Source organism: Buteo buteo, chromosome 10 (assembly GCF_964188355.1).
Source record: "Buteo buteo chromosome 10, bButBut1.hap1.1, whole genome shotgun sequence".
Lineage (NCBI taxonomy): Eukaryota > Metazoa > Chordata > Aves > Accipitriformes > Accipitridae > Buteo > Buteo buteo.
Genome location: NC_134180.1, coordinates 7,780,194 through 7,805,827, shown reverse-complemented (window position 1 = coordinate 7,805,827; position 25,634 = coordinate 7,780,194). Strand labels below are relative to the sequence as shown.

General features: G+C 39.5%; 1 protein-coding gene and 1 long non-coding RNA gene across 2 annotated transcripts in view; one reads left to right on the top strand and one right to left on the bottom strand.

Moving 5' to 3' along the window:
* Positions 1-25,634, top strand: part of DNM3 (dynamin 3) — a 190,188-nt gene that overhangs the window by 122,244 nt on the left and 42,310 nt on the right. The window contains 1 exon segment of the mRNA XM_075038434.1: positions 10,950-11,061. Within this exon segment, the coding sequence (XP_074894535.1) occupies positions 10,950-11,061 (112 nt within the window).
* Positions 155-25,348, bottom strand: LOC142035850 (uncharacterized). The gene is made up of 3 exons (XR_012651972.1): positions 24,731-25,348; positions 5,208-7,639; positions 155-480 (listed from the first exon to the last, which is right to left on the bottom strand). It is a non-coding gene; the product is annotated as an uncharacterized LOC142035850 (long non-coding RNA).

Sequence of the window (25,634 nt, the reverse complement as noted above, 5' to 3'; positions counted from 1 at the left end):
TGTAGTGTTTGCTTCATACTTTTCCTTTCAGACTCCATTCTCTGATTTAAGTGGTGTGGGTACTCTATGGAAGCCTATTCCTGATGCACAGCCAATTCAGATTACTGTGCACAAATAAGTCAAGGAAACATGACAACATTTAAAGACATAAAAGTGACCTGTAAATTTTTTTTTTTTTCACTGAAGAGGAGAGTTGCATTGGCAGCAGTCTCAGTGGAATTGCATTTCAGCAGATAAGGTGCAATTTCTGTAAGTTCTTTTTCAGGCAAATAAGTAAAATTAATTGTAGTGGTAGCATGGATAGATGCCCTTGTTTTCCTCTTTTCTTCTGCTATGTCCCTTCACACCCAAAGCTTGGCAATACATTCAGATGTTGTTCAGGATGGTGAGGGCTGGATGTGGCTCCCTGCAGAGCTAGCTGTTGTTGCTCCTGAACTGGCCAGAAATAGTCCTTTCAAAAGCAAGGAATGCTCCTCCTTCCTGCAAAGCAAAAGCAAAGCACAGGATTTCTGGGCTGTCAAGTTTCTGCTGGCCCCAGAAACATGAGGATGCAATGTGAGTCTCGCTCTGAACTACCCCACGAAGGCTTTGCCTGCATCTGCTGACATCTCAGCTAGCCTACATGTGGACATTGTCTGCCAGGCGATGCCCTTTGAAAGTATGTTGCACACATACTTGCTGGGAATAAGATTTCAAATACATGACCACTTGCATTTCTGGAGCACAGAAAAAAGCTTCGAAAAACTTTTCATGTTTTTAAAAACATAAATGATCTTCAGATGCTGGAAATTAATGTAATTCTGATTATTCTGCTATAGATATGTGTGAATTGTCCAAACATTGCGTGTACATCAGTCAAGAAAGATAACTTTGCCCTGGTGGCTTGGTATCAGCTGTACATATTAAGTTCCTTCCGTGAGAAATCTGTTAATTTTAGCTCATTGTTTCTCCTTTGTTTTGGCTAATGGCGGCTTTGAATGTTTTCATCATCTTAATCACTGAACTGCTGTGAAAATCCAAGAGAAGCATGCGTTTCCACTGGCAAGTTTGGGATTTATTTGGGTGTTATATAGCTGCACATTTGCATTTTCACTGGATCTTCATACACACTGGACAGCAAGGATTTCAAAATCAGATGTCTAAAATGTTTGCCATGTCTGTAATAACCCTGCCCATCTGGGCTGTGAGTAGACCCCCCGAGCATCTGCAAGCTGCTCTAAAAACATCCTTATATCTATATGGGCATGTTAAGACATGATAGCATAGTGATAAGACGACAAAATAACTTTGCCTTGGGAGAGGCTGTTTACGGAGACAGCCTTCCAGCTTAAAAGGAGGCAGAAGTTGTTCTTGAAGAAATATTTATTGAATTCTAATTACAACAGCAATTCCTCTGTTACTGTAAAATAGCTGATTTTTGATGTTTCTAAAAATCTGCCTGCTGGCACAAAGTGGTCAATACAAGTTTAGTATCACTTTCCCCTGTCTCCTAAATTCATAGATTGTGTCAGCAGAAGCAGGGATATTGGGGCTTGAATAAAGTGATCTGGCCCCGAACTGGAGGGACTGTTTTCCCTGTCCAAGATTCTTAGGGAAACTAAAACAGGGAATTAGTAAAGATCTGTTGAAATAAGGAGTCCCGCTGTTGTTTTACTTTATGCTAATCCGTTGATTTCTACTTTCTGAAGGGGGGTGTGTGTGTGTGACTATGGCTTGCTTTTCAAAATTTGTGTACAAATTAACTTAGTTTCTGGTTGGGTTTTTTTTTTGGGGGGGGTAAGGGTGGGGTGATTTTTTTAATTGAAAAAAACATAGCAATTGAGAAAGAAATCAGCTTTCTCTTTCTGAGTTTGCCCACTGAGGGTTCTGGTTATGGAACCATTTTGCTATTTAAGATGTAGATCATTAAAGAACAAAGGCAAAATCATCTGTTCCAGCTTCCATGATAGCATGGAGATGGTTCTGTGTGTCTCTCTTTTTTTTTTTCCTCCATAATCTGCAGCATTTTTTTTCATTGACTATGCAAACGTTCTTAATGTTCAATTAAAGTATTTTAATTTTCAAGCAAAATCCCTTTAGGAGAAGAATTTTAATAAGCTTGTTCTCTTTTTCATTCCCAGCCCCTCACTGCATAGGTATTTGCTCCAGCCATATGTTTCTGATACTGTACATTTCAATAGTTTCCTGGATTATACACTGCATTTTTTCCATTTATGAAAACCTTTCCAGTTCTGAAATATAGTTACCAGGAAAATGCTCACTTCACTGCATAGAAGGAAAAACCATCTTAAGTTAGCTAAGGCTTGGGGATAGATGCAGAAGGAAACTAACAGTATCTGTCATTTTGATTTACTGCAGAAGTCAACAGTTCTCTGACAGGAATCAAATGTGACTTGGTAATGTATAGTAAATGGAGACCGTGATGATTGATTTCACAGTGAAGATAAATTCTCATGAAATGAACATAATTGTATGTTTATGAAAAGGCTGCGTTGTGAAATAATTAAGTTCTTTTCCTGTTACTTTCTAATTCAAATTTTTTAAAAAGGGCTGGGGGGGGGCGTGTAGGAAAACTCTTGGTGTGAAGTAGATGTAGTACTGCTTAAAGAATGAGGCGGTGAGTTTTGTTTTTCAGCAAACTAAGTAATTTATTTATAGCTTTTGAGTGGGCCCATCTACTTAATTTATAGACACCATGGAAGAGTATTGGAGATAGAATCCTCTAGTTTACTTACCTTAGCAGTACTAGATGTTAAAACAAACTGTATTAGAGTGAGTGCCCATTGACTCCTGGATCATTTTTGGCCACATCTGTCTACATGAGTCTGCCTTTAAGCAACTGAAGTTGAGCTGTAGGGTCAAGCAGTATGTCTAAACCTAAAGCTGTCAAGAAAGCGAGTGCTATTTTGTGTTAACCATCCTTTTCTTCTCCACAGCAAACTGCTGGCAAGTCTTTTAAATTGGAAAAGAGATCAAATATATTAAAAGTATTTTAAAATAATAGTACTGTAGGAGAAAAACTAATGTTACGCACAGCTAAGAATGGAGGAGAGAGGATTTTGTCAGCACCTGTGCTTACATACAGTAGATTAACCTGTGATGTCCTCACTGATGAATGTATAAGACTCTTGTGCAGAGTTCAAGAACAAACAAAACAAATCCTGCCCATCCCGGAAAGTTTACTTTCCTTCTAGGATTTCATTCCAAACACTTTGCCTATTCCCCACGTATTTCCTGTAAAATTTATTTGCTGATTGGTGCTTTTTCTTTTAGCTAAGTACTGTAGTCTGGAACAAGAACTGTAGTCTTAAGTGTGCCTCCCTTTAGGATCTATACAACAGTCCCATCTCTCCCTAATTAAGACAGGCAAGCAGTCATTATTTCTCATGATCTTGCTCAGTTGACTACAGGATCCACCTGACACTATTTTACTAGGTTCTGTGTCGTTCTAAAGTAATCCTTCTCCTTTGCAGTAGAGTAGTTGCACTTTTGTTCTGATTTATTGGTCAATAAATTGTATTACTGTATTACAAGTCCATCTAAATACTACTTCCCTTTTAAGTAAAGGAGGAATGATGAATAAAACTGTTCTTCTTTTGCTACAAGCAGAGGAGATGCTTCCTTTCCACCTCTTCTCCAACTCTGGAGAGATGAATTCTCTTTTGTGGGAGAAGAGATTCTACAAGGTAAAGATTTTGGGGGTTATAAAATGGTAGTAGGCTGAAGTGTTTGTTGAGGCGGTGAATTTTCAGGCTTTTCCTACCAATACTGGGAGTAGCAACCATGCAATGAGGAAGAGTTACCTGGTGGAGAGTCCCTTATCAGTAGTCTTTCTTATGCAGGAAGCTCTGTTGCTCTTCAGACTCATTCCTTTCCTTGGAGCCAAAGAAGCAAAAGCAGTGTGTGAAATTCTCCCTTCCTTGCAGAGGAAGGTCCCACCAAGTCTCCCTGTCTTTTACTGTCCTGCCCAGCCAGGATCCAGATGAAACCGAATAAGGGTGTTGCTTTCCTCACCTCTATGGTTCTGTATGATAGGGGGATGTGAGGAGCAAATTCAAAGCACAGAACTGTTCCTGTTTGCCTTTGCAGGAATAGGTTCCTGAGAGCTAAATGCTCCTCAATAATGATGAAGCAGTGTGACAGAACCTACCATCCCTGCATGAGAGCTGACTGTCTGGGGCAGCCTCATTGTAGAAACAGATCCTTAATCTGAGAAGCAGATGAATGTCAAGAGGAGAGCAGTCAAAAGGAAGTTTTGTGGGCACACAATAGGACTGGAAATAGAACTGCCAGATGATAAATTTTAGCTACTGGCTCCTGAGTACACTCTGACTGTCAGGAATCATATTGCACAAGAAACTGTGTTGTCTATAGGACCCAGGAAAGTACGCTGTGTCTACTAAGTGAAAGGTATGACAGTATTTATTTTGGATGTGTGTTGTTGGCTGAGTGTTGCTGTAGAAGGGGATGGAGCACAAGTCTTCTCTGGGACTCCAAATGCACTAGAACTTTTAAGTACTGAATTTCTTCTTATGGACAGCAACTGGTTAACTGCTATCCATATATAAGGGAAATTGGGCAAGAGCCAAACTAAAGGGAACTAGTGAAAGGAGACCGGGTCAGAGGAGGTGTTGGATGGAAGCCAGGCTAAAGGAGAAAGCCTAAGATGAGATGTATGTTTACTTACTGTTTTTGAATTACTCGGAAAGCTAAGCCCCAGGAAGAGCTGGACTATAAGCTATTCAGAGCCCTCTCTGTTAGAAAGGGAAGAATGGAATCTATTTAATTAAAAAAACCCACAAATTTAATCCAGAAAAAAGATGATAACATTTGTAAACTAGCCTCTAAGATGCTGGTGAGTACAATATTTAAGAATAGGAAAAATATGCAAACCTAAGGAATAACTAGCCTTTATCCCCCCAGCCCATTCCATTAAAAAAAAAAAAGAAAAGAAAAAGGAAAAAGGTTGGGTTGACTATTTCCATTTTGTCATTATTGACAAGAATTCTTTGATTAATAAAACATAGTATGGTGGATAGGTGGTACAGGTATTAAGGTTTAAAACTGGTATTATTACAGAGCAAAAAGGGGTTCTCAGGAAAGGAAACAGCAGTGCCAAACCCATACCTTAAATATGATAGTTACACTGTACTTGAAGAAAATTCCCGAAGGGGTTGTGTGGGATCTGAAACGTTAGTGACACCTACCAGAGACACGGGTGTTGTAAGCATGGGCTGTGTCGTGGCTGGTAAACTTGACTCGGCCTGCAGGACAGCTTCACCTTGCTTGCTCACTGTGACTCAGCAAGGTCTGGGTCCCGCTGCTCCATCCAGAGAAGCACAGAACTGGAGCAGGAGATGTGCTCCCTCCACGCGTGATGAGGGACTGACAGCTGTGAGCAGCTTTTGCGTCTGTGTGGCCCCAAGGCAGGTTCCAAAACAGGCTTCCATCCCTCACCACGAAAACGATCAAACCTTCTTCTCCAGGCAGTTATGGAATATTTTAGTGCCAGTTACTGTTACTACTGCAGATTTTGGCCTATGTGGTGTTAGTTTTGGCTGCATTTCTGTTCTGGATTACATATAGAACTCTAGACACTTCATTGTCCAGGCTTGGCTATATACTGATCGGCATATCTTCTGTTCATTTTCACCTTAAAATTGTGTGGGTTTGTGTATGTATTTGTGTGTGTGAACTTTAAAAGATCCTTCAACTTCTGGGAGACCACTTATATGAGTTACATAGTAAAATCCTTAAGTGCTATTATTTCATGACATTGTCTCAGAGATTGTCTCTTTGGCTTTTCTGGATATTAAGAAAAAAATCTTGAGAGACGTAATTACTTTTAATTAGCATTCACATTGGACAGATCTGAAATGGCACGCCTTGGTAGAAAATATTAGTCATTGCTGTTAACTCAGAGCAGATGGTAGTTTTTGTTTCTTTAAAATATAGATTTGTGGAGCTTCTGGTAGAGCTTTCTTATATGAAAAATAGTCCATATATTCAAACCAGCCATTGTGAAATTAGAGGTGTTTAAAATGGTAGACTAAGACTAAGGTTGAATAAGCAGAGTGTATACAGTGGAGTTGCAGGTTGAGTAAGTAGAGAACATACAGTAGAGTTTCATCCAAGATTATCTTTCCCAATTGTGCATGTATATTTGGAGTATCTGGATTCTGTTATTTTCTCCCTTTTTCATTTTAGGTGACTATTTATGAAACCCATATTCCATATGATTTCAGTCAAATAAGAAGTATCTAAGAATTGAATCTTTCGTGTTTTTCATGGAATAAAATTGGGCCAATCTGCATTTGGTTCTAGATTTCTAATGTGCATTTTAATTCTGCTTGCATCCTAATAAAAAGACCAGACGTCTACCAAAGAATTGTTTGAGATGATAAGCACAGTTGTTTGAAATCCCTGTAAAAGAAGATTATTCCTTTGTCTTTCAGTCTGTGAGTTGCTTTGCTTGTATCAGTGCGACTGCTGAACTTAAATGTGGTTTTCTGTTCTTTGGAGGATTAAAGTGGTTTATAGGCACATTTCTAAAAACTTCACTAATGTTCTTGCTCTGTAATTGGAGTTCGGTCTCCTCCCATATTGGCAAGAATAAATACATCTTCATTTAATCTTGGTTTGTATTTTCTCTCTCTAAAAAAAAAAAAGCATATATAGTACATCTTTGTCTACTGAATTGCTTCAGACCCAACTCAGTCTAAAAGCTGCCTATGCATATAGTTACTATGTGGATATGCATTAATATATATGCATGCATATTAACTGGGTTTGTAATGTATCTACAGTGGTTGCCCTTAAAATCTTTCCAGGTTTGTTGGAGATAAATATTTAACCTTATCTTAATACTAAGAAATTGCAAGAGATACTATACATCTTGAGGTCTAGCAGTTGAGTTTGCTCAGATAGCAAGTAGTCTTGATGTGCAACTGCTGTAGAGAGAAAGGTACTGGTATTGCGTCCACTGTAGCAGGCAATTGCAAAGTTCTTTCTTTGTGATTTTCAGTTGTGTGTTATTCACCTGTTGGTCCTGGATTGTATAGTTCTGCTGTTTTATAGGCAATCAAACCTTCTCTATGCAATGTGAACAGCCCAGGCTTCAGGACTAGTGGGACAGGAATCTCAGTAACTCACAGCTGGGCTCAGTCTTCAAACTTACTGGCACTTTTCTGTTTCCTCTTGTGCACTTTCAAATACCTTACTCCATTCCTGCATTTTCACATTAGGATTATTCCGTGATGGGAGGCGTTAAGGAAATACCTATGGACAATGTAAAGGTCATTTGTGCTTTAGAAAGTTCACTTTGGGCCCTTAAATATAGCGGGGAAAAGAATCCAGTATGCTGGAAACAAAGGTGGTAATAAAGTGAAGAAGTTGTTGGGTAAGCAAAGTTACAGCTGGGAGTCTGCTGGACTTTGAGGTAATGGGCCTGGCCTAGAGAAGGTATGTCCTGAGTGTGAAACCATTCCGGAATCGGAAATGATGCTTTTAGTCCGATTGTCTGTTCATCTCCATAAGTAATTATGTTGTATTTTTTCTGGAATGTGGTTCTTGAGGTTTATTTATCTAGAGTATAATAAAATCTGCAGATAACAGATGGTAACCTTTTGTATTTTTCACTCTGGAAAAAAAAGTAGTATTATGTTAATTTCCAGTAATGCCACTATAGATAAACTTTCTTGTACTGTGCAGGATGTTAAATTACAAAGATGAGACTCTATGGGAGGAAGCAGCATAGGTAGATGTGGTATATGCATATAGCTTTGCACACAGCTTCTCTATTTATGTGTTCACATTTTAAAAATGTTATATATTCAAGGGAAATGTTGCACACAAATTGTACTTCTAGGCAAGTTCCCATTTATTGTATCTGTTTTGTTTCTACAGTCCCTTAGATTTAAAGATGCCTGAATATCAACAAGATTTGTATTGTTGAGAGTTCGTCTTTTTGCTTCTTGGTATCCTGTATTATATCATTCTCTTTGATGTATAACATCCTATTTAGCTGCTATAGAGATGACAATGAGAACATGACCTCACTGTATTCCATATGGACTAAGTAGGTGAGGATTGAGTAGTAACTGTTTCTGTGCTGATATCTTCAGCAATTTTAAAAATTGGAAGAGGGAACAAAACAGAAAGTCTGAATTGTTTTCAAGAACTTTTTTACAGCTTTCCATGAGACGCCAGTAGATTCCTAATGAGTAAAACATGTTAATGTGTTTTTGTAAGATTCCACTAGTAACAGAAGAAGGACACACTCTTTTCAGAAGTTACTTTGGCTTTTTTTCCTTTGAAAAGTTCCTGTGCCTGTCAGCCTTTCTGGAAGAAAGAAAGGCAAAGAAAGTCTAGCAGCAAGGAAGCTGATTTGGGAGGCAAGCATCCATTTACCTCCCCTACTGTAAGCTTCCGAAGAGTTCTGGCTCAGTGTGTATAACCTTCAGTTCCTCATTTATGCTGTGAAGCTGAAACCTGTGTTCCTTTGTGGTGGTGGTGGGGTAAGATTAGCTATGATAAAATGGTGGAGCTCTCAGATACTACAGGGTGAAGGGCCTCGGAGAGCTGGAGACATCAGCTGCTTGGCCATAAGGTGTCCCTAGACCTAGGAAAAGTCTTGATATGGAGACAGGAATGCAGGACTGCCAGCTCCCATCTGTTCAAAGCGGTTGGCTAAAATCCCTTCTCGTCACAAAATGCCAAAAAGTTTAATATATAACATGACAGTCCTGAAAAAATGTTTTCACAAGCTGGTGTCATGTTGTTTTGCTCTTGCAGATAAGTATTTTTGGAACTTCCCTATCGCTGTGTTTTACAGCTTTTATTTGCTCTATTGTTATTTTTAGTCATCTTTTCTGAGAGTACCCTTTTACCGTTTCAGCTTCCTATTTCTTCAGAGTTATAGCTGCTTAGTTAACTTAGCCAAAAAACTTATCTTGGTAAAAGTTTCTCCTAGCAATAAATTAAAACATTTTTTCCTCTGGCGATTTCATTTTGCTTCTCTCTCTATTTTTATTGAGTTCTTTGTTTTGTTCAGTAAATGTTGACTTGGAGTTCCACAATATTGCAAATTGAATAAAATTCAAGTGTTTTGTCATCAGTTCAAGATAACAGCATCTGAGGAGGTCGTCCAGGCTATTATTTGCCTTAAGGCAGGATTAGTACATTTGGAGTCAAGGAAGAAAAAGGTTTACTTTAAAATTTCTAATCAATAAAAAAAAAATCCATAGAGCTTTCAATCATTCATGCTGTCAGTAGCTTTGCCTAAACTATGGGACCTGACTCTTTAGTGTCTCTGTCCCTTTGCGGGCTGGTTTCTTTGGGAAGGAAGCGCAGGTGTGCTGCCCTGAGCAGCACTGAAGCACGCTCCAGTGGCATCTCTGATCCAGGTGCTTGCAAGGAGAAGTGCAAGCCCGGTTCTGAGCACGCCTGCCTAGCTGCTCAGATGGAGCCATTGAAAGTGGTGAGAATTACATCACCAACATAAGGAAATCTGAGTGTGTCCTTTATTTTTTGCAGTTTTGAATGCAATCTATAAGCCTGCTAAAAATACCCGATTTCCCTCTATTCAGAGGTGGGTGTACTCTGGTTGCCATATCGTGGTTTCACGGCTGGTAAATTAATCATTAGGTGTCATGGCTCCCTCATGCTCAGGCATGAACAGTTACTGTTCAATAACAATTTTTCTACCCATCTTTTTCCTGAGACTGCCCCAAAAAGCAGGGGTAGGACACATCTGGTGACACTGGTAGTAAGGGAGAAGCGCTTCTGTGAGTGGGAATTACATCAAGTCCGTTGTATTCCGGCAGTGTGACAGTGAAATCCCACCAGTCCCTGAATGCTAAAGAAATTTGTCTAGGCAGTGATAATAATAGCTTTATTTCCTGGTTCTGTAGTGTATTCAATTTGATTTTCTCAAAATATGGGGTAGAAATGACCTCTGTAGTTGCATAAGGAAACCAAAGAACCCATTGTCATTGCTGTCTTTGAAAGTTAAGTAATTTCCATCAACCCCTTTCTCCACCCTCACTCCCCTTTCTCCATAGCTTGCTAAGGAAAGAAAACAGTCTGGTTGCGATGGAAGATTGATTCTTGTGCAACTGTTAAGATCTAGCAAAATGTGGTTTCCTAACCTTTGTCAGCTAAGCTTGTGGCCTTTCCTAAAAAGACTATTGGCTGACAAATTTACAGCGATCTGGTCTGTATATAGAATTTGAATTCAGAAACTAATGGCTAAACCGTAAGGGGAAAATCTGTTCTGTGTAGTGAAGAATTTACAAGTACCACCTTCCTACATACGTATTTTTCCTCCTTTCTCTTTTCTTCCATTAAGTGGTTCCCTATATTTATCTAATTATGTGAATTACCTGCAAGAGGTGTTATTTAAACATGTCCCAATTTTCTTACTGTGACAGCAGACATCAGAGGTTTGTTTTGGTTTTTTTAAATATCTGATTATCATTGTTTTCTTTCCCCTTTTACTGATGATGTCTAAAAGCCAAAACGGGTATATAATGCACCGAAGGGACTTAACACAGGAAAAGTTGCATCATTGATTGTTTTGATATTTATTGGTTACAGCAGCAATTGGTCACAAGACATACAGTTTTGTTGGTGTGTCTTATGTGTTTGTCCTCTGCATCACAACAGGCTTTTTTTCCTAAAAGTGCTCCATTTCAGCAAAAGCTGGAAAATTGATTTTAAGTAGTTTCACGGTGCTTTCAGATTATTATTTCCAGAGCTGTGCTGTAGCATTCTAAGATATTTTTAAGTACTCCATGTAATTATTAAACAAGCACCTGTCCCATAAACTCTGTTGTCCAAAACAATTACCAAGTAATTTCTGATCCCAAAGGATTTTTAATTTAAAATGCTGTGTGTGTGATACAGTGTAGTAAAATGCTACTTTTACAATGTGGTGCTCTTTGTTCTAGGAATGTTTACAAGGATTACCGTTTCCTTGAGCTAGCCTGTGACTCCCAAGAGGAGGTGGATAGCTGGAAGGCATCTCTGCTACGAGCCGGTGTCTATCCTGATAAATCCTCAGTAAGTTAAACAGCTCACTAGTTTTCCAGTAGCTGCTCTGTTTGAGTCAGAAAAAAACAATTGTATCATCTGGGAAAACACAATGTCTGCAGATATCTCAAGAAATGGTAGCCTTTTAATTGTACTCTTCTATGGTAATTTTGAAATATTCATAATTAAAAATTTTAAGATTAATTTGTGCGTCAAACCTCAATATTAAAAAAAACAAACCCACAAACCAAACCTTCCAAAATGTTTTTCATTGGATCTGTGTAGTAAAAGTGTTGAGCAATTTGGGGTTTCCTGAGCTTCATTGTTTCTATTAATGTCTTCTAAGGTAAAGATGTGCTTTGAAGAGTTTATTCCCTCAAGCTCTGTATTACAGAACTGACAGAAGCATTCCAGGCAATCATGTATATTTATTTTACTGATTCACTGCATGGTTTTTTGTGTATGAAACACATGCTAAACCTTTCCAAAGGCAGTTTTACTCAGCTAATCATCATGTGAAGCAAATTGAACAGGATACAGTAAAAAAGCCTCTATTAATTTAACAGAAAAGACAGAAAGTTGGGAAACAGAATATGCCCAACTATCATTTCATATTTTTTGGACTTAGTTATTTTGATATTTAATATCAAGTGAAGGTTTGAGAAAACGTGTCCAGAGAGAATATAGCAAAAATACCTGTCACTTGAGCTTTTGAAAGTTTCTCTAACGCGTGGTTCACCTTTCTTCAGTAAGTCTGCTGGTCCACTAGATTCCTTCAGCAGAGGATCTGTTCTGAGAAATGATGCTTTGATTTTGATGGAATTTGTTCTTCTTCCTGCTTGTTTTCCATGGGAAGGCCAGGTCCCTTGAGTCCAGGGTCTTGTGCTGTCTTCTGTCTCTTCATCTTTCTCTTCCTCATATTTCCCTTATACTTGGGATACCTCCATGGCTTCCAGTATAATTCTGTCTGCATCTCCTCCGGCTGCTATTCATGCCAACAACCCTCAGCTTCGTCTTTCATACCAAGTTTCAAGGCTACCATCAATAGATAAATCAGAGAATCCTTGAACTGCTGGGTTCTCCAATTATTATAGGAATAAACAGTGATGATGTTAATGATGATTTTTTAAGAATAGTTCAAATATGAATTTAGCAGGAGACCCATCAGGTATCTGAGACCTTACCTTTTAAAAATAAATAAACAAATAAATAAATTGGTGACTCTTCAGTATGTTGCCTGACCCAGTAGATCAGTTCCTAGCTAAGACTTATCAGAAGTCATTTTACAAGGTTTAGTTACGAGAGGTCACCTAATTAAGTACTAGGAACAAAATACATTTTTTTTTTTTTCCTTGCTCAGGTTTTAATAATGATGTCAAAAAAGTCTGTTGCTGCCTCTGGTTTAATCTTGTATTCTGTGTGACAAGTTTATCATATTCATATATCTGTTACTTTATCTTTAAACAAGACAGACTAGTTGGATTTCTAAACTTTTCTGTCTTCCTGTCTCTCCCTTCCCCCTAAAAATATTTTGTATTCAAAATGTGTTTATAGAGAATTCTTGGTTTTGTTTAAAGTTGGTCTGTCAAAGGAGTCTCAGACACAAGATGAGAGACTTCCTTGAAAGACACAAGTAGAAGGGAGTAAAAATTCAGTTTTTCTTTGAGGTGGAATTATCTTTAAGTTACGAAAAAGTGAATATTACTGTTCCAAACCCCTGTAGTTTGAAATTCACCCAGTAGTCTATCAAGCTGTTCAGGAAGGATGCTTGATGCTACTCTAGTCTTGCAAAGCACTTTCTTCCTACAGGACTAGAGGTCCAAATGTGGACTGCAGGTCTGCTGTTGAAGTTTTGAATTTTGCAGAGCAAAAGCTCCGAGCCCCAGGGTACTTTAGAAGCTCCAGTGGAACTTAAATAAAAATCAGCAGCGTTTCATTAAAATCCCGTGCATACTCCTCAGTTTCACACCTTCCTCTGACAATATAAAATAGTTTTAGAGACACTCCCCCAGTCTTTTATTCTCCTTCGAAGATTTAGAGACCATGTTTTTATGTAAGAGAGACTGCCAGGAAATGGCAGGAACTTGCATTTACTTCAGTGCTTCCCCACAGCTTTGCGATCCCAGAGTTAAAAAGGCAAAGAAGTACCCTAGCCCCTTCCCAGACTGACCTTCTCGCTCTTTTTCATGTGCGAGTCACAGCTGGTAACTTTGAGTATCCAAGGCTTTGGCACCAGAAGTAGAAAAACTGCTGCTTAGAAATGAAAAATAGATTAATAGTGCTGTAAACCTGGAGTATTGCAGTGGTGAAGCTGGCCTGCTTTCTGTAACTGCCACAGCAGTGTGCGCAGCCTGGAATTTGAAAGCTAAGCTGTGTGCTTTCATTAACAGTTCTGCTGCTCGCGTACAAGGACACTGATGGAAAACCCAATGCAGTTGCCCCTAGCTGGGTTCCTTCTGTAGTGGCAGGAAAAGTAGGAATTTGTCACTGAATTAAAGAGATTTGTTCTGAATTCTCACCAGGGGCAAATCTGTCAACTCAGAATATTAATTTTTCTGTTGTTTTTTTTAGTAGTACTACTTAAAATTGTGTGATTACAGTGGTGATGGGGCTCAGTACTTACTGCCACTAATATGAAGTCTCTATTACTAATTTAATCCTGTAAGCTAAGTACAAGGTTGTTGATTTGTATTTTTTCTTTTTTGCCTAAACAGATCTCATTAATATATTAAAAATTAAAGGCCAGATATCACCCCATTCCTCCATTTCCTTGATTCATTTTGCCTGCCTTCCCTTGCCCTCTGCACATGGGGATGCACGCTCACGTTCATATATTCACTCTCTTGTTAACTATCTTTAATCACCCCACAATGTTGCTCTATGAGCCCCCGAATTCTTCTGCAGTTTGCCAAGTCACCTCCTTCCCCCAGGAGGTTTGCTTTTGTCAGGACGTGGGCTTTGACAGCCACCCAGATAGCAATGAATCAGTGTTTTTATTTTTCCAACCCATATGCAAGTCAGCTTGCTTGATATAAATCACACTGTGGCCAATTCACTTTGAAACGGGATATCCATTTACCAGCTGACTTTACTGCTGGGTTTCTGGACTGATGCATCCAAAACCCTCCTTTTTTAAAAAATGACTACAACTTTGTGACTAACCTTTCCAGACTGTATTTCTCAACTGTAGGCTGGTGTTTATTTTGGCTGACTTCCCACTGTATAATATACTCTGTTCATGCCAGCTCATGGCAAAACTCACAATTAAAAAAAAATAATAGCACAGATGTTTGTCGTAACTTGCTCTGCACACTTCACCTTGCTAGCACCACCCATTCCTTTTCCCCTCTCCCCTAATGGCATCTCCTCCTTATTTTTATTACTAATCTGAAAGTTCAATATTTGCTTTTAAAAAGCATTGGATCATGAAACTTTCCATTCATTGGCATGTCGTAGGGAGTGGCTGTCATGCAAGGGTAAGCAGGCAAGGTTGCTTTGCGTACTGGAAGTTCAGCATTACCAATGCATGAAAGTCCCTCTGGCTTCCATCCCATCCCTAGATCATTTCAGGCCTCATTTTCTTCTCCCTTGTGTCTGTGTCCACCAACTTCCCAGGAGCTGCTCCTGATTTACCCTGAAGGAAGCAAAAGTGGAATGAGAATGTTTGTGTAGAGAGGAAATTTTGAAAAACAGTGTGAATTTACAACTTTGCCGAACATTTTAAATCCTTTGTGAATGTTCTGTGCTCCCCTGGAAGCTGTCTAACTAAAGGATTCAGTGAATGTTCTTTGAGTCACTTCCTCATTTGGTTTGAGCTGTTTCCAGAACTGTACGAGTTAGACTGAATGCATGTAAAATAAATGTATCTAATATTTCTTTTTTTTCCCTCTTTCCTCCTTGCTGCGTCCTGCAAAGGGGAACAACAGAGTAAGTTGTTTGTCCTTTTAAAAAATCCTTTTGTATCCCATCTCAAGGGTTTTGTCAGGAAAACTGGTTTCTCTTTTGGTTCACGCAACTATTGCCTGCATACTCTTAACAGCAAACTCCTCTTAAAAATGTGGATGCAAAAGTGTCTTCTAGAAAACTATTAATGGCTCTTTGTTTTAATTTCGGGGAAGGAGATGTGTTAAGTGTTGTTTTTTAAAGTGGTTCAGTAAGAATGATGCTCAAAAACAGTATTGGGACCAAAGATTATGAAGGTATAGTAGTAAAGACCTTCTGAGGAAAGGTTACTACAGTCTGATGAAACTCATTACAGCTGGATTTTTTGACCATACATCAAAGCTTGTATTAATGGGCAGTTATAAAAACCCAGCACTAAAGTCTTAAATAACAGATTTGCTGGCGTTGTTGGCTAAGCTGAACTAGATCAGTGTACTGGCTTTGAAGGTGCCTTAAAATGGATGGAGGAGGGTGGGGTCAACATTTGACTTGGCTTCTAGACCCTTGATGTGTTCCAGCTGGACAGCAGCAGACGGGTGTGGGGTGTGGAGAGGGAGAACTGAAATATGCGTGGTCGGGGTTTTTTTTTAAAGTAAGCAGCACATAAAAAGACAGTTTTGCTGATGTTGATCTGATAAACTAATAATTAAGCAGTTCCCAGGGTTAGTACTTTTTCATGCCATTTTTACTGAGCTTAAGAATGGAAATTGCACATCTCACACTTTGGAATATGATGCAGAGAGAATTTGTCATACCACGGAAAGAAGTTACACAGCTTTTGTGCTTCCCCCCTCCTCCCCCCTCCTGTTTTGGTATATTAACCCTTAGGAAGACGTATGTGGAGCATCAAAAGATGCTTCACAGCAAATGTTGAAAGCAGCCCCTCAAATATTGCCTGTAGAGTCTCATTGTGAGCTTGAAGCATTTCTGGGGTATATGGGAAAGACCCAGGTGGGTTTTAAATGTTCTAGAGGTTGGCGAATTTTGTCTGCTTTTAATTTTTGTATTTTTAGCAAGTTTTTGACCACTTCTGTCTCCACAGTAGCCAGGCTCAGAAGCACCAAAAATCTTCTGGTTTGTTGGCCTGCCTGAGAAAAAGGGCTCTTAATGTTGGGTGGGGAGGGGTTAAGAGAAGTGGTGTATTGATGGCGTCGAGAGACGGACTTTACATAGGAGGTGGTGTGAAATGTAAATGTTAACTGTGTACACTAAAATGTCAAGGTAATGTTTATAATGTTTCTTTATGATATACTGACTTAAGGCTTTGCTGCTGCAGTAGATGCTGATTTGATCTTCAGAGGAGAGAGGTTAGACTGTAGATGCTCTGTCAAGGGAAATGGAGATAGATGGGGCACCAAAGAGCTCTTGGGGCTGGCAGAAACAGAATCTGTTGGGCAGGACTTGCAGGGACCAGCTATGTTCTCCAGAGACCTGAGCTATGGGGCACTCCAGGGAGGTCAGGACTGGTAGCATCTGACATAGCGTTAGTTGCTAGCATAAGGCAGGATACCCGTAAGCACATATAGGAGAAACCTGTGAGATGTGAGGGTTGGTGGAGCTGTTGGCTCTCCTTTCACTCTGAGCAAAGGGCAGTTCTTGCTGTAGGTTCAGAAACGTTCTTGCTCTGGCCTGGGCTGTCAGCCAGAAGGTAACTCAAAAAGAAATATCCAGAAAACCATCATCCTGATCTTTCTTTTGGACCCATTTCCTTGTAAGGATTCTTGTATCCTCATCTGTGTGTCCCTCCCCTCTCTTTCACACCGGTCATTCATGCTGGATTCTGGAGATTGCATTATCCCAATTACACAGATAGAATTAACGTGCAGCTGCCTGCAGGGGCTCAAACCCCACAAACACCTTGAGATTACTGGACCTAGTGGCATGGAAAATGAAATGGGTAAACCTGAGAGGTGACAAGAGTTTTTGAGAAGGGGTTGGGGGGAAGAGGAGAACGGCAAATTGAGGATGATGATGGTTTCTCAAAGCTTCTTATGCAGCTTTATGCTGCAAAGCTGCGTAATCCCTCCTTACTGTCCTGGTACAGAATTACTGGGTAGCTAGCAGAGCTGTAACCCTCCTGCTAGTGCTGCCCAGTGTGGCATTCATACCATGGATCATGTTGTATGTACATATGTAAAGATCCCATACCCACCCACCCGTTCAAATTGTGGCTGCTTTTATACCTCTGCCTTCAGCTTTGCACTCTTAGATTTACAAAAGTAAAAATAAACATTGGAGTAATGAGTTCCTAAGAAATAGGGGGGGAAGGGAAGTGAAGAGGGTTTATAATCATCAGAGGGCTACTAATCATTTTTATTTTCACTTTTTATTGTTGCACAATCATTAACGTAAGTGAGATTTCTCACATGGTTAAAGATAAATATATCTTCAAAAGCTTTGTTGGATAAAATCTGTAAAAGGGTCCTGTAGAATGAGGTAATGGAGACCTACCTCATTCAGCAAGCACATGTTGGCAAGCCACATTTTACTAATATTAAAACTGAACTCCACTCCGCAGCCTTGCGCAGAGAAAGAGTGGGGCATTGCGCAGAGTTGCGCAGAGCATTGTAGCTTCAGTCCAGGTACTGAAGACAGAGGAGCCAAATGCTTCTGAGTGTCTTAATCCACCATTGTGAATTTGCTTCCTCACCTGTGCATCTTCACCACCCTCATTTAAAAATAAAAAAAATCCCTCCTAAACAGCCCTCCAGAGCCTGCTGTTTGAAAACAACAGCGAAACCTGTAACATTTCTCAAGAAGTCCATCTTCAGTATGCTTCTACAATTGGTAGGTTAAAAGATTAGATAGATGCTCTGTCCTTATGGAATTTTGGTTCCAAATCTCTAGGCAGTCAAGCAGTAAAACAGCAACAACAAAAAAAAAACCCCAAAACCAAAGTGACACTTTTTAATACAGAAAATTCACCTTTCCTTTGTCTTCCTTAAGCACTGAGTTAGCCAATCATTTCTGCTTAATTTGAAGGATCAAACACTTTAATGCTGAGCTCAGACTTGAGAAAATTCAACTTGGACAATAAAAATCCGATTAAATTACTTTTTGTGGATAAAGTGACAACAAAGTTCTTACCTTCTAATTATTTTGCATTACTGCTTGCTGATACCCTTTACAAAACATGTAGATCTGAAGTTTATAAATCCTATATTCACATCTCACTTAGTGGAGTTGTCACAGTGCAGATACTACTGTGCATGTGAACATTCACTGAATGTAAAGTCAGTTAGTGTAATTTAGTTTGAATTTTCTCTTGGGAAAAACAGAATTCCCTTTGAAAGGAGAAGGAAAATACTCTCCCTGCCAGGTCAGTTTGCATGTTATTCTTTAAAATATTTCTTGGTGACATATTAATTGCTTAGATTCAAGTATTTTTTTTTTTTCTTTTTTTTTCTTTTTTTTTTTTTTGAGGGGGGGTAGTTTTACTAAACCCAGATTCCAGATCAGCTACTTCATTAAGAAGACCAGATGTCCTACTGTCTCTTGAGACAGTCCTGGAAAATGGAAACTTAGTGAAGTCAGGATACTCATTCTACCTACGTATATGACAACAGCTCTCTCAGTTCATCTATTTCATGCTTGGCTATTGACATGTAAATTGTGTATACAGTGCCAGAAGCCATATGTATCTTTGCATTGTAATAAGGCTCTGATGCTTTCTTTTTCAAATTCAGCCATGTTTCTGAAGGGTCTTCAATTACCTCTGAGATATAAACTCTGACTCAGGCAGTTACTGGCTGTGGTGATGCTCTACGAGTGCCCCAGCCAGGTTCAAACTGAAAGTAAGTGGTTCTGCTCTGGGATTGCTAAAGTCTGTGTTCAAGTTAAGTTCCTAAACTAGAAAAAGTAAAGACTCGTTTGGGTTTGTTGCCTAGTAGTAAGTTGAAAAGCAAACTGTGCTGATACGTCAGAGGGTAAAACGGTGTCGACAGAAGTGTAAACTGTGCTGGTTTTACTTCTTTTTTTTTTTTTTAAACTAATATATTTTAAAAAAGGAAGGCATTGAATTCTAGGAAAAGAAGAATCCACTTCAGTTATGACTAAAATTGGCTTAAGGCCAACTAGGTTTAAAAATAACTTGTAAATGAAGAAATGTTAAAGTATTTTTTTTAAGTGGAAAAATGCCATAATTTTATAGACAGTGTTTCAGTCATTGCTTTGAACAGATGAATTGAATTTTACAATGAAGTCACGGTGTAAAAGAGTAGACCAAGCGAGTGAGCGTGCATGCGCACACATGCTGGGTCAAAAGCAGTCCAAAATACAGGGAGGAAAGGAAATGGCAGGCTGTTTTTCAGTCCCTTTCTTACTGCCTAGCTGTTTCAAGGATGTGAAAACATGTTTCAGATAAAAACTATCTTGTTCTCCTAAATATTTACTAGTTCAAACAAAAACTAGATGCAACCTTGCTCCCCCAATATTCCCCGAGAAACAGAGCAGCCCTGGTTTATGTTCTTGTGCGAGTAAAATAATTACCGGCACGAGAGAGTTAAAAATGTACAGGGAAAAAGAGATTCATGGTATTGCATCAGTTGCACTGACTGTAACAAGATGCAGGCTAACGGACTGAACGATTTCAAAACCAGTCCTGGCGAAGCTGGTGACTGCCTATCAGGGGTTGGGGGTTCAATAGCTGTCACAGGGTTTTACATTTCTGCTATTAAATGGGACTGCTGACATTAAACAAACTCCAGGAAATTTAGAAATGAGCAAACATCTTTTATTTCTGTAATGTATTCATGGTGGGCTCTTTACTGTGCTTTTGGCAAGGCATCTGCATGTTGAAAATATTTTTAAATTCTTCATTCTTTGTGGCACAGCCAATTTTTGCACCACTTCCACTCTGATGAAAGATTTCATTGAAGCTCTACAGAAAGGTGAAAACTCTTTGGTTGTGAAGTTTCAGATTATGGAGTGTGAGCATCAGCCCCATTCTGGACATACAGTGAGAATTGCCCTGGGGAAGGCAGTGAAGGTGGCCAACCTCTAAGGATGCTTTCCCAGCCCTGGTCAATGAGCACTGAGAGCTGGCTGGCGGAGTGGAAGGTGCTTCTGGACTGTGCTGCACCAACCTCTGCTGCAAAGGTCCTTTGGACTCCAGGCTGATACCTGCAGCTGGAGTCCCTGTCTCTCCAGGTCTCAGAATAGCTGCAGTCAGGAAGGTCTGATTGCCACTTTAGTGCAACAGTATGGGGTCACCCAGGATGGGGACCGAACGGAAGGAGAAACACACTCACAGGTACCACAAGGCTTTGGGATGACCCTAAAATATCTTCCTTGTCTTCCAAGTCAGTAACTGCACAAAAACCTACTCCCAAGTAGTAATAGGGAGTAAATAAAAATTTGAAAGATTTTTTTCCTGCCAAAAATGTCACCAGGCTCACCCTTCCATAGCATTTACAGTGTAACAGGAAATGTAGTCATTGGACATGAGGGTGGAGGGCAGCTGGTGAACGGCCAGACACTTCTTTTTTCTCATTTACAAGGGAAAACAAGATGATCAGGAGAAACTGAATGCTGTTCTCCCTGACTCTGTTTTGGACAAAAACTAAGATACACAATGTCTAGTCCGATACATAGTTCATGCTGGATTTCTTCAACCTTTCCTACCTATTTTTTTCTGTGGAGATAGGTTTATAATTACTTTCCATATGCCGAGTCAGACTCAAGTCCCATGTTCTGGGTGTAAAATCCTCCATTCTGGAGTTGCATTCTCCACTCGTGTAACTCTCCTTCCATGATGTCATGTGTTCCTGTTCTGTGGTCACTCCTCAGGTCCTGTCCCACCTGTTTCCCAGATCCATTGTGGCCTTTGATTAACTGATTAACTTCCCCGTCCTTTTCTGTTTGTTGTATTGTGTGACACTTGACCTACCAAGTGCGCTGATTTTGGAGAATTGGGATTTCCCACTAGGAAGAGCTGGCTATGGACATTTTGTGGTGTTTGATCAGTGCAATTCTTTGGTGACTTTCATATCCTTGTTCCTAAAACCCCTGTTCTGAGAAAGAAGCGGTCTTACTCTGTTTCCTTTGCATTCTTTCTCTTTTAAACACAACCTCTGCTTTTCCTCTTTTATAATCAAGTTATCTGTAACTCAAAGAGAGAATTACATGTCACTGAATGTGCTACTAAGTTCAAATAACATATGTTAAATTATTTGGGTAGGTATAAGCTTGGTGGTAGGTAGATGCAAAGTTACCATGAGCTGTTACACAAAGTGTCAGCCCCATATCAGACCCTTTAAATAGCAGATATTCAAACCTTCCAGTCACATTTGTTGCACAATGTTATCTTGACCTGTTCAACAGTTGGGGTTTCTGTACTGGGTAGCAGCATACCTAAGGGTATTTAGGGAAATCACCTAAAGATACTAACCCAGAACGTGGAAGATAAAGTCCATGAGAAAAATTAGTCTTATGCAATGTAATTTGGCATTCAGTTGTACTTTGATAGTTTAAAACTCTGCTTCATTTGCAGACCTAGATATTTTCTAGTGGAAGCAGGAACCTCCATATAATGAATAGAAGCCTTTCCAGTCACAGGCCAGTTGTCCCTAGCTGTGTTCTGCAGACGCTGTGTAGAAGTAGTCTGTAGTTGCTCAGGACCATGGTCTGGAAACAACTGCTGTACCATAATTCTAATTTATAGTTATTAAAGGTTATCTGGCTGATTCAGATAGCAAATTCTCAGAAGCACTGTGAGCGAGCTTGTCCTTAGCTTTGCTGTCAGGGCATTGAAAAAAATGGTAGAGGCCACCCTTTTATGCACTTTTGCAGCTGCATACAGTCAGGCATCCTCAAATAGCTCAACCTCTATTTCACATCACCTGTGGCCCGAGAAATGGCTGCAAACACTCAAGAGATGAGAAGTTCTCCTGCCAGCTCTGTGCACCAAGGAGCTCTATGGGCATAGTTCCTTGCTGTTCCTCAACTGAGGGCTTCGATATCGCTAATGGTCTGGCTCTATGAACAATGATACCAGCAGGCAGCCTCAAATGTGTTAGCGTCTAGAGCTGTGGGTTTATACGTGAACCAGAGTTGGTATATTTATATGTGGGCCAGTGTATGTCTCAGTATGTAAGTACAAGTAATCAATGTCCTATGCAAAGGTAAATTCCTACCCTCATTTGTAGGACTTCTTTACGTCCAGAGCAATGGCTTCTGGTTAAAAGCTCACTGATGATTAAAAAGTTAAAGCTAAGGCTAACAGTGAGAACAAAATACAGCATTGTCTGCAATCCTTAACACCATCTGTATTGCTCTTGGTATGGTGAAAATCGAGGCTCTTGCTTTAGGAAGGTTGTCCTTCACTTGTCTTTAATAGTTTGAAAAAATCAACTCTCTACCTGTGCTCTTTGTTATATACTGCTCTGCAGGAAATACCTCTTAACCTGATGAGTGAATGCACATGCTCAGAAATTGTTTAATTGCAACCAGTCTAGGTCATGGAAAGGCTGGAAGATGGGTATGGTGAAGTCAATGGCATCAACTTCCAGAGAGTTAGAATTTCACCCGCTGTGAGTAGGTGTGTTGTCCTTAGTGTTGTATGTTTTTAGGGGACTGTTGTTTTTTTCTGTGCTTTCTGTAGTCTGATTAGTGTTCTGCTAAAATAAAGTTCTCCTTTCCTAGAACCAGTCCTGGCATTGTCTGATTGGGGCTGTGATTTTTGCCCCATGTTGTATTTCTTTTATTTAGTTCCATCTTATTTGTACAGTTTCTTTTGTAAGCCACAGCATGATGCCTTTCCAGCAGCTGTTTTTAATATTGTGAATAGATACTATTTGTCTAGAAGCTGCAGTTGTGGACCAGGATCTCATTTTACAAACTTAGAGTAAAAACATGGTTCCTTGCAGTCAAAGAATGACGTGAGAGAATTTAGAATCGATGGATAATTACAGAACAGTGTCCTGTCTGTGGTTTTTGTTAAAGGTTTGTCACTAGCCATTGAGTGCCTCTGGAAACAGAGGCTCTTGAGGCAAACTACCTGTTTGTCACTGGTCTGACTAGCAGAGGACATGGGATTTAGGATTGTTTTGTTACTAATGAATTCTGTAAAGAAGGAGCATGATTTCTTTCACAGGATTTCTCTCTTCAAGCCTGAGAAAGCAGTATTATGAGTGGTTTGGAGCAGGTTTGGCAAGATGTCTTCATCTTTCATTCTTTAAAAATACCCCTCCTCAACATCTTTTGCATATGCAGTGATTTCTTTCTGCCTGTCTTTTAAGAACAAGTGGTGATTAATCCTCCTGTTCTGCTTATTTACCAGACTGTCTTCAATTCATCTCTAAAATTTGACACTAGTTCATTTAAGTGTCCATCCTTACCTGGTGGAAGCATCTCAGCTTAAAGTATGATTGGAAATTTGCTCAAGTGTTTTTGTTGGGTCAGTTGCTCAAGTGATTTAAAATCAGTAATCCTTGTGAACTAGCCTAGATGTTAAGCATGCATATGAAGTTCTCCATCCTTTTGTTTCAAAGGATTTTACCCAAGACAGAGTGAGAGTGTGTGTATGTGTGTGTTTTTGAAGAACCCTGGTGTCTTTGCTCAGGTACACTGAATGGGTTTCCTTTAGGGTATACAAGTATCAACATTTTCCCATCAAAATTCAGATCTTTTCTGATGGGATCCCACTGCGGAATTGCATGTATTTCTACGGATCTGTGTCTAGAATAATCTGTGATTATTCCTTCCAAGTCTGGATCTCTTGACTGTAGACTACTTCACTCTCCCTTCATAGACAGTGGGTCCTTGGAAGCAAAAGCTCAGCTGTCCTGAGTGCCAGGTTCCTAGGTGATTGTCTATGGGCAACATGACAGTAGAGCAAGGGAACTCAAATTTACAATGGAGTACTTAAATACACATCTTTTCTCTGGTAAGGCTCAGGAATGTTGCCATTCCATGAAAGATAAAAGGATGCAGCACTTCTTAGTGTGACCTGTTCCTCTTTTGTGCATTGCTGGGTTTTCAAGTCATTCCTGCCTATGGTCTTTGTAGTTGAACCTTCCATTTCGGATGTTGGAATGGTTTACTTGACCTAAAAGATGTTCATGTTTTAAAGCAGTTACTTATATCTTACTTGCAGCTGCATTTTTTTTCTGTGTGAAGCTCTTGCTTCTTCAGTATTGGTGGCCTTTAGGCTGCTCTTTCATAGCTTTTTATAAATTATATTTCATCACATATAGAAGAGCATTAAGCTATCTACCTGAGTTTACAGATAGTCACAAATACCTGAAAGATTGTCACAAATACCTTGTTCCTTCTAAATTCAACCCCCAGCTGACAATGGAAAATTACAGTTCAAATATCAGTGATGCTGCCTCTTTTGTTGCTGAGCATTTTGGTACAACACTGCTTTACTATGGTAACTCCACAGTCCCTTGGGAATGACTCTTCAATGCTTCCAACCTTCAATTTTTTCCTTGACAAGTTTCTGGCTATGTCCTGGAAAATTTCTGGAGTCTGCTATGGATCTACGGCAGCTGAAAATAAGGGGAGCAGCATAAACTAAAACGCGTTATGTTTGGTATGAAAAGGAATAACTTTGGGCAGAAGAGGTTTCCAGTGCAAATTAAAATGTCCACATTCACACTTAACAAGCTAAAAACTCATTAGAGAGTGAGGTAAAATTGCTAAGAAGTTGCTACCAAGTTTCCACTCTGTCCTCCTGGACATCTGCAAAACTAAGCGACTTTGCTACAGAACATAAGCTCTGCTTGACACAAAATGCTTTTGTTAATATTCCTACCTGGAATGTCCGACAGTAGAGTTTTTTAGTCAGTCCAAGTTCAGGCGTCACGATGTTCAGATCTGGTCATTTGTTTGGAAACCACTGTAATTTCTCTTATTTTTATGAACTTACTTTACTGAGTTTAAAGTCTCTTTGCTGGAAGATATGCTTAAAAACACAACTTGCTTCCAAAATGTTGTGCTAATTTAAAAATAAAAATTTAAAAAAAGGAAAAAAAAAAAGAAAGAAAGTGAAAGAAAAAAAACCCCCATAGCTAAAGAAGTTATACATTGCAAGTTATATCCATCCCTTCTTTGGATAGAGGACTATTTCTTGCACAGCCTGCTGTGTGTCTGATAACATATTCCAGAGAGGCTGTGCACGCAGCAAGCTTTTCATTCAGTTTCTTTGGGTGTTGTACAGCAGGATATTTGAATCCATAACACTTACTTATAAAAGATGCAGAATGTATTGAAATCCAGGCATTTATATATCTTGAGAGTACGACTGCATGTAGTCAACAGAGGAGCACCCTCCAATGCTGTAACAAAAAGCATTCTTTTCACATTTCTTCCCAGTTTGCATTAGACATGTCGTACAAGAGCTAGAATATGAGGCAGACTTTGCAAGCAGCCACAGCAGTTCTTAACTGTTTTTTGGGTTTCCCAAAGAGAACTGGGCTCAATAGGTTGTCCTGCTGCCAAAGGTTTTATCATGTGGACTGAGTATCGTAACGGAACAGACAACACCATCTTCATGTGTTTTTAGACATGTTATTTACTGGGGTTTCCCTGAAGAAAGCTTAGGGATTCTTTCCTTATGAGTCACTTAACCAAGTGACTGTTTTTATATAAACTTTCCTTCAGCTGGTTAGAGTTGGAACACAGTGTCTTCTGCTCCTTCTGGGGTCTGACTTTTCTCT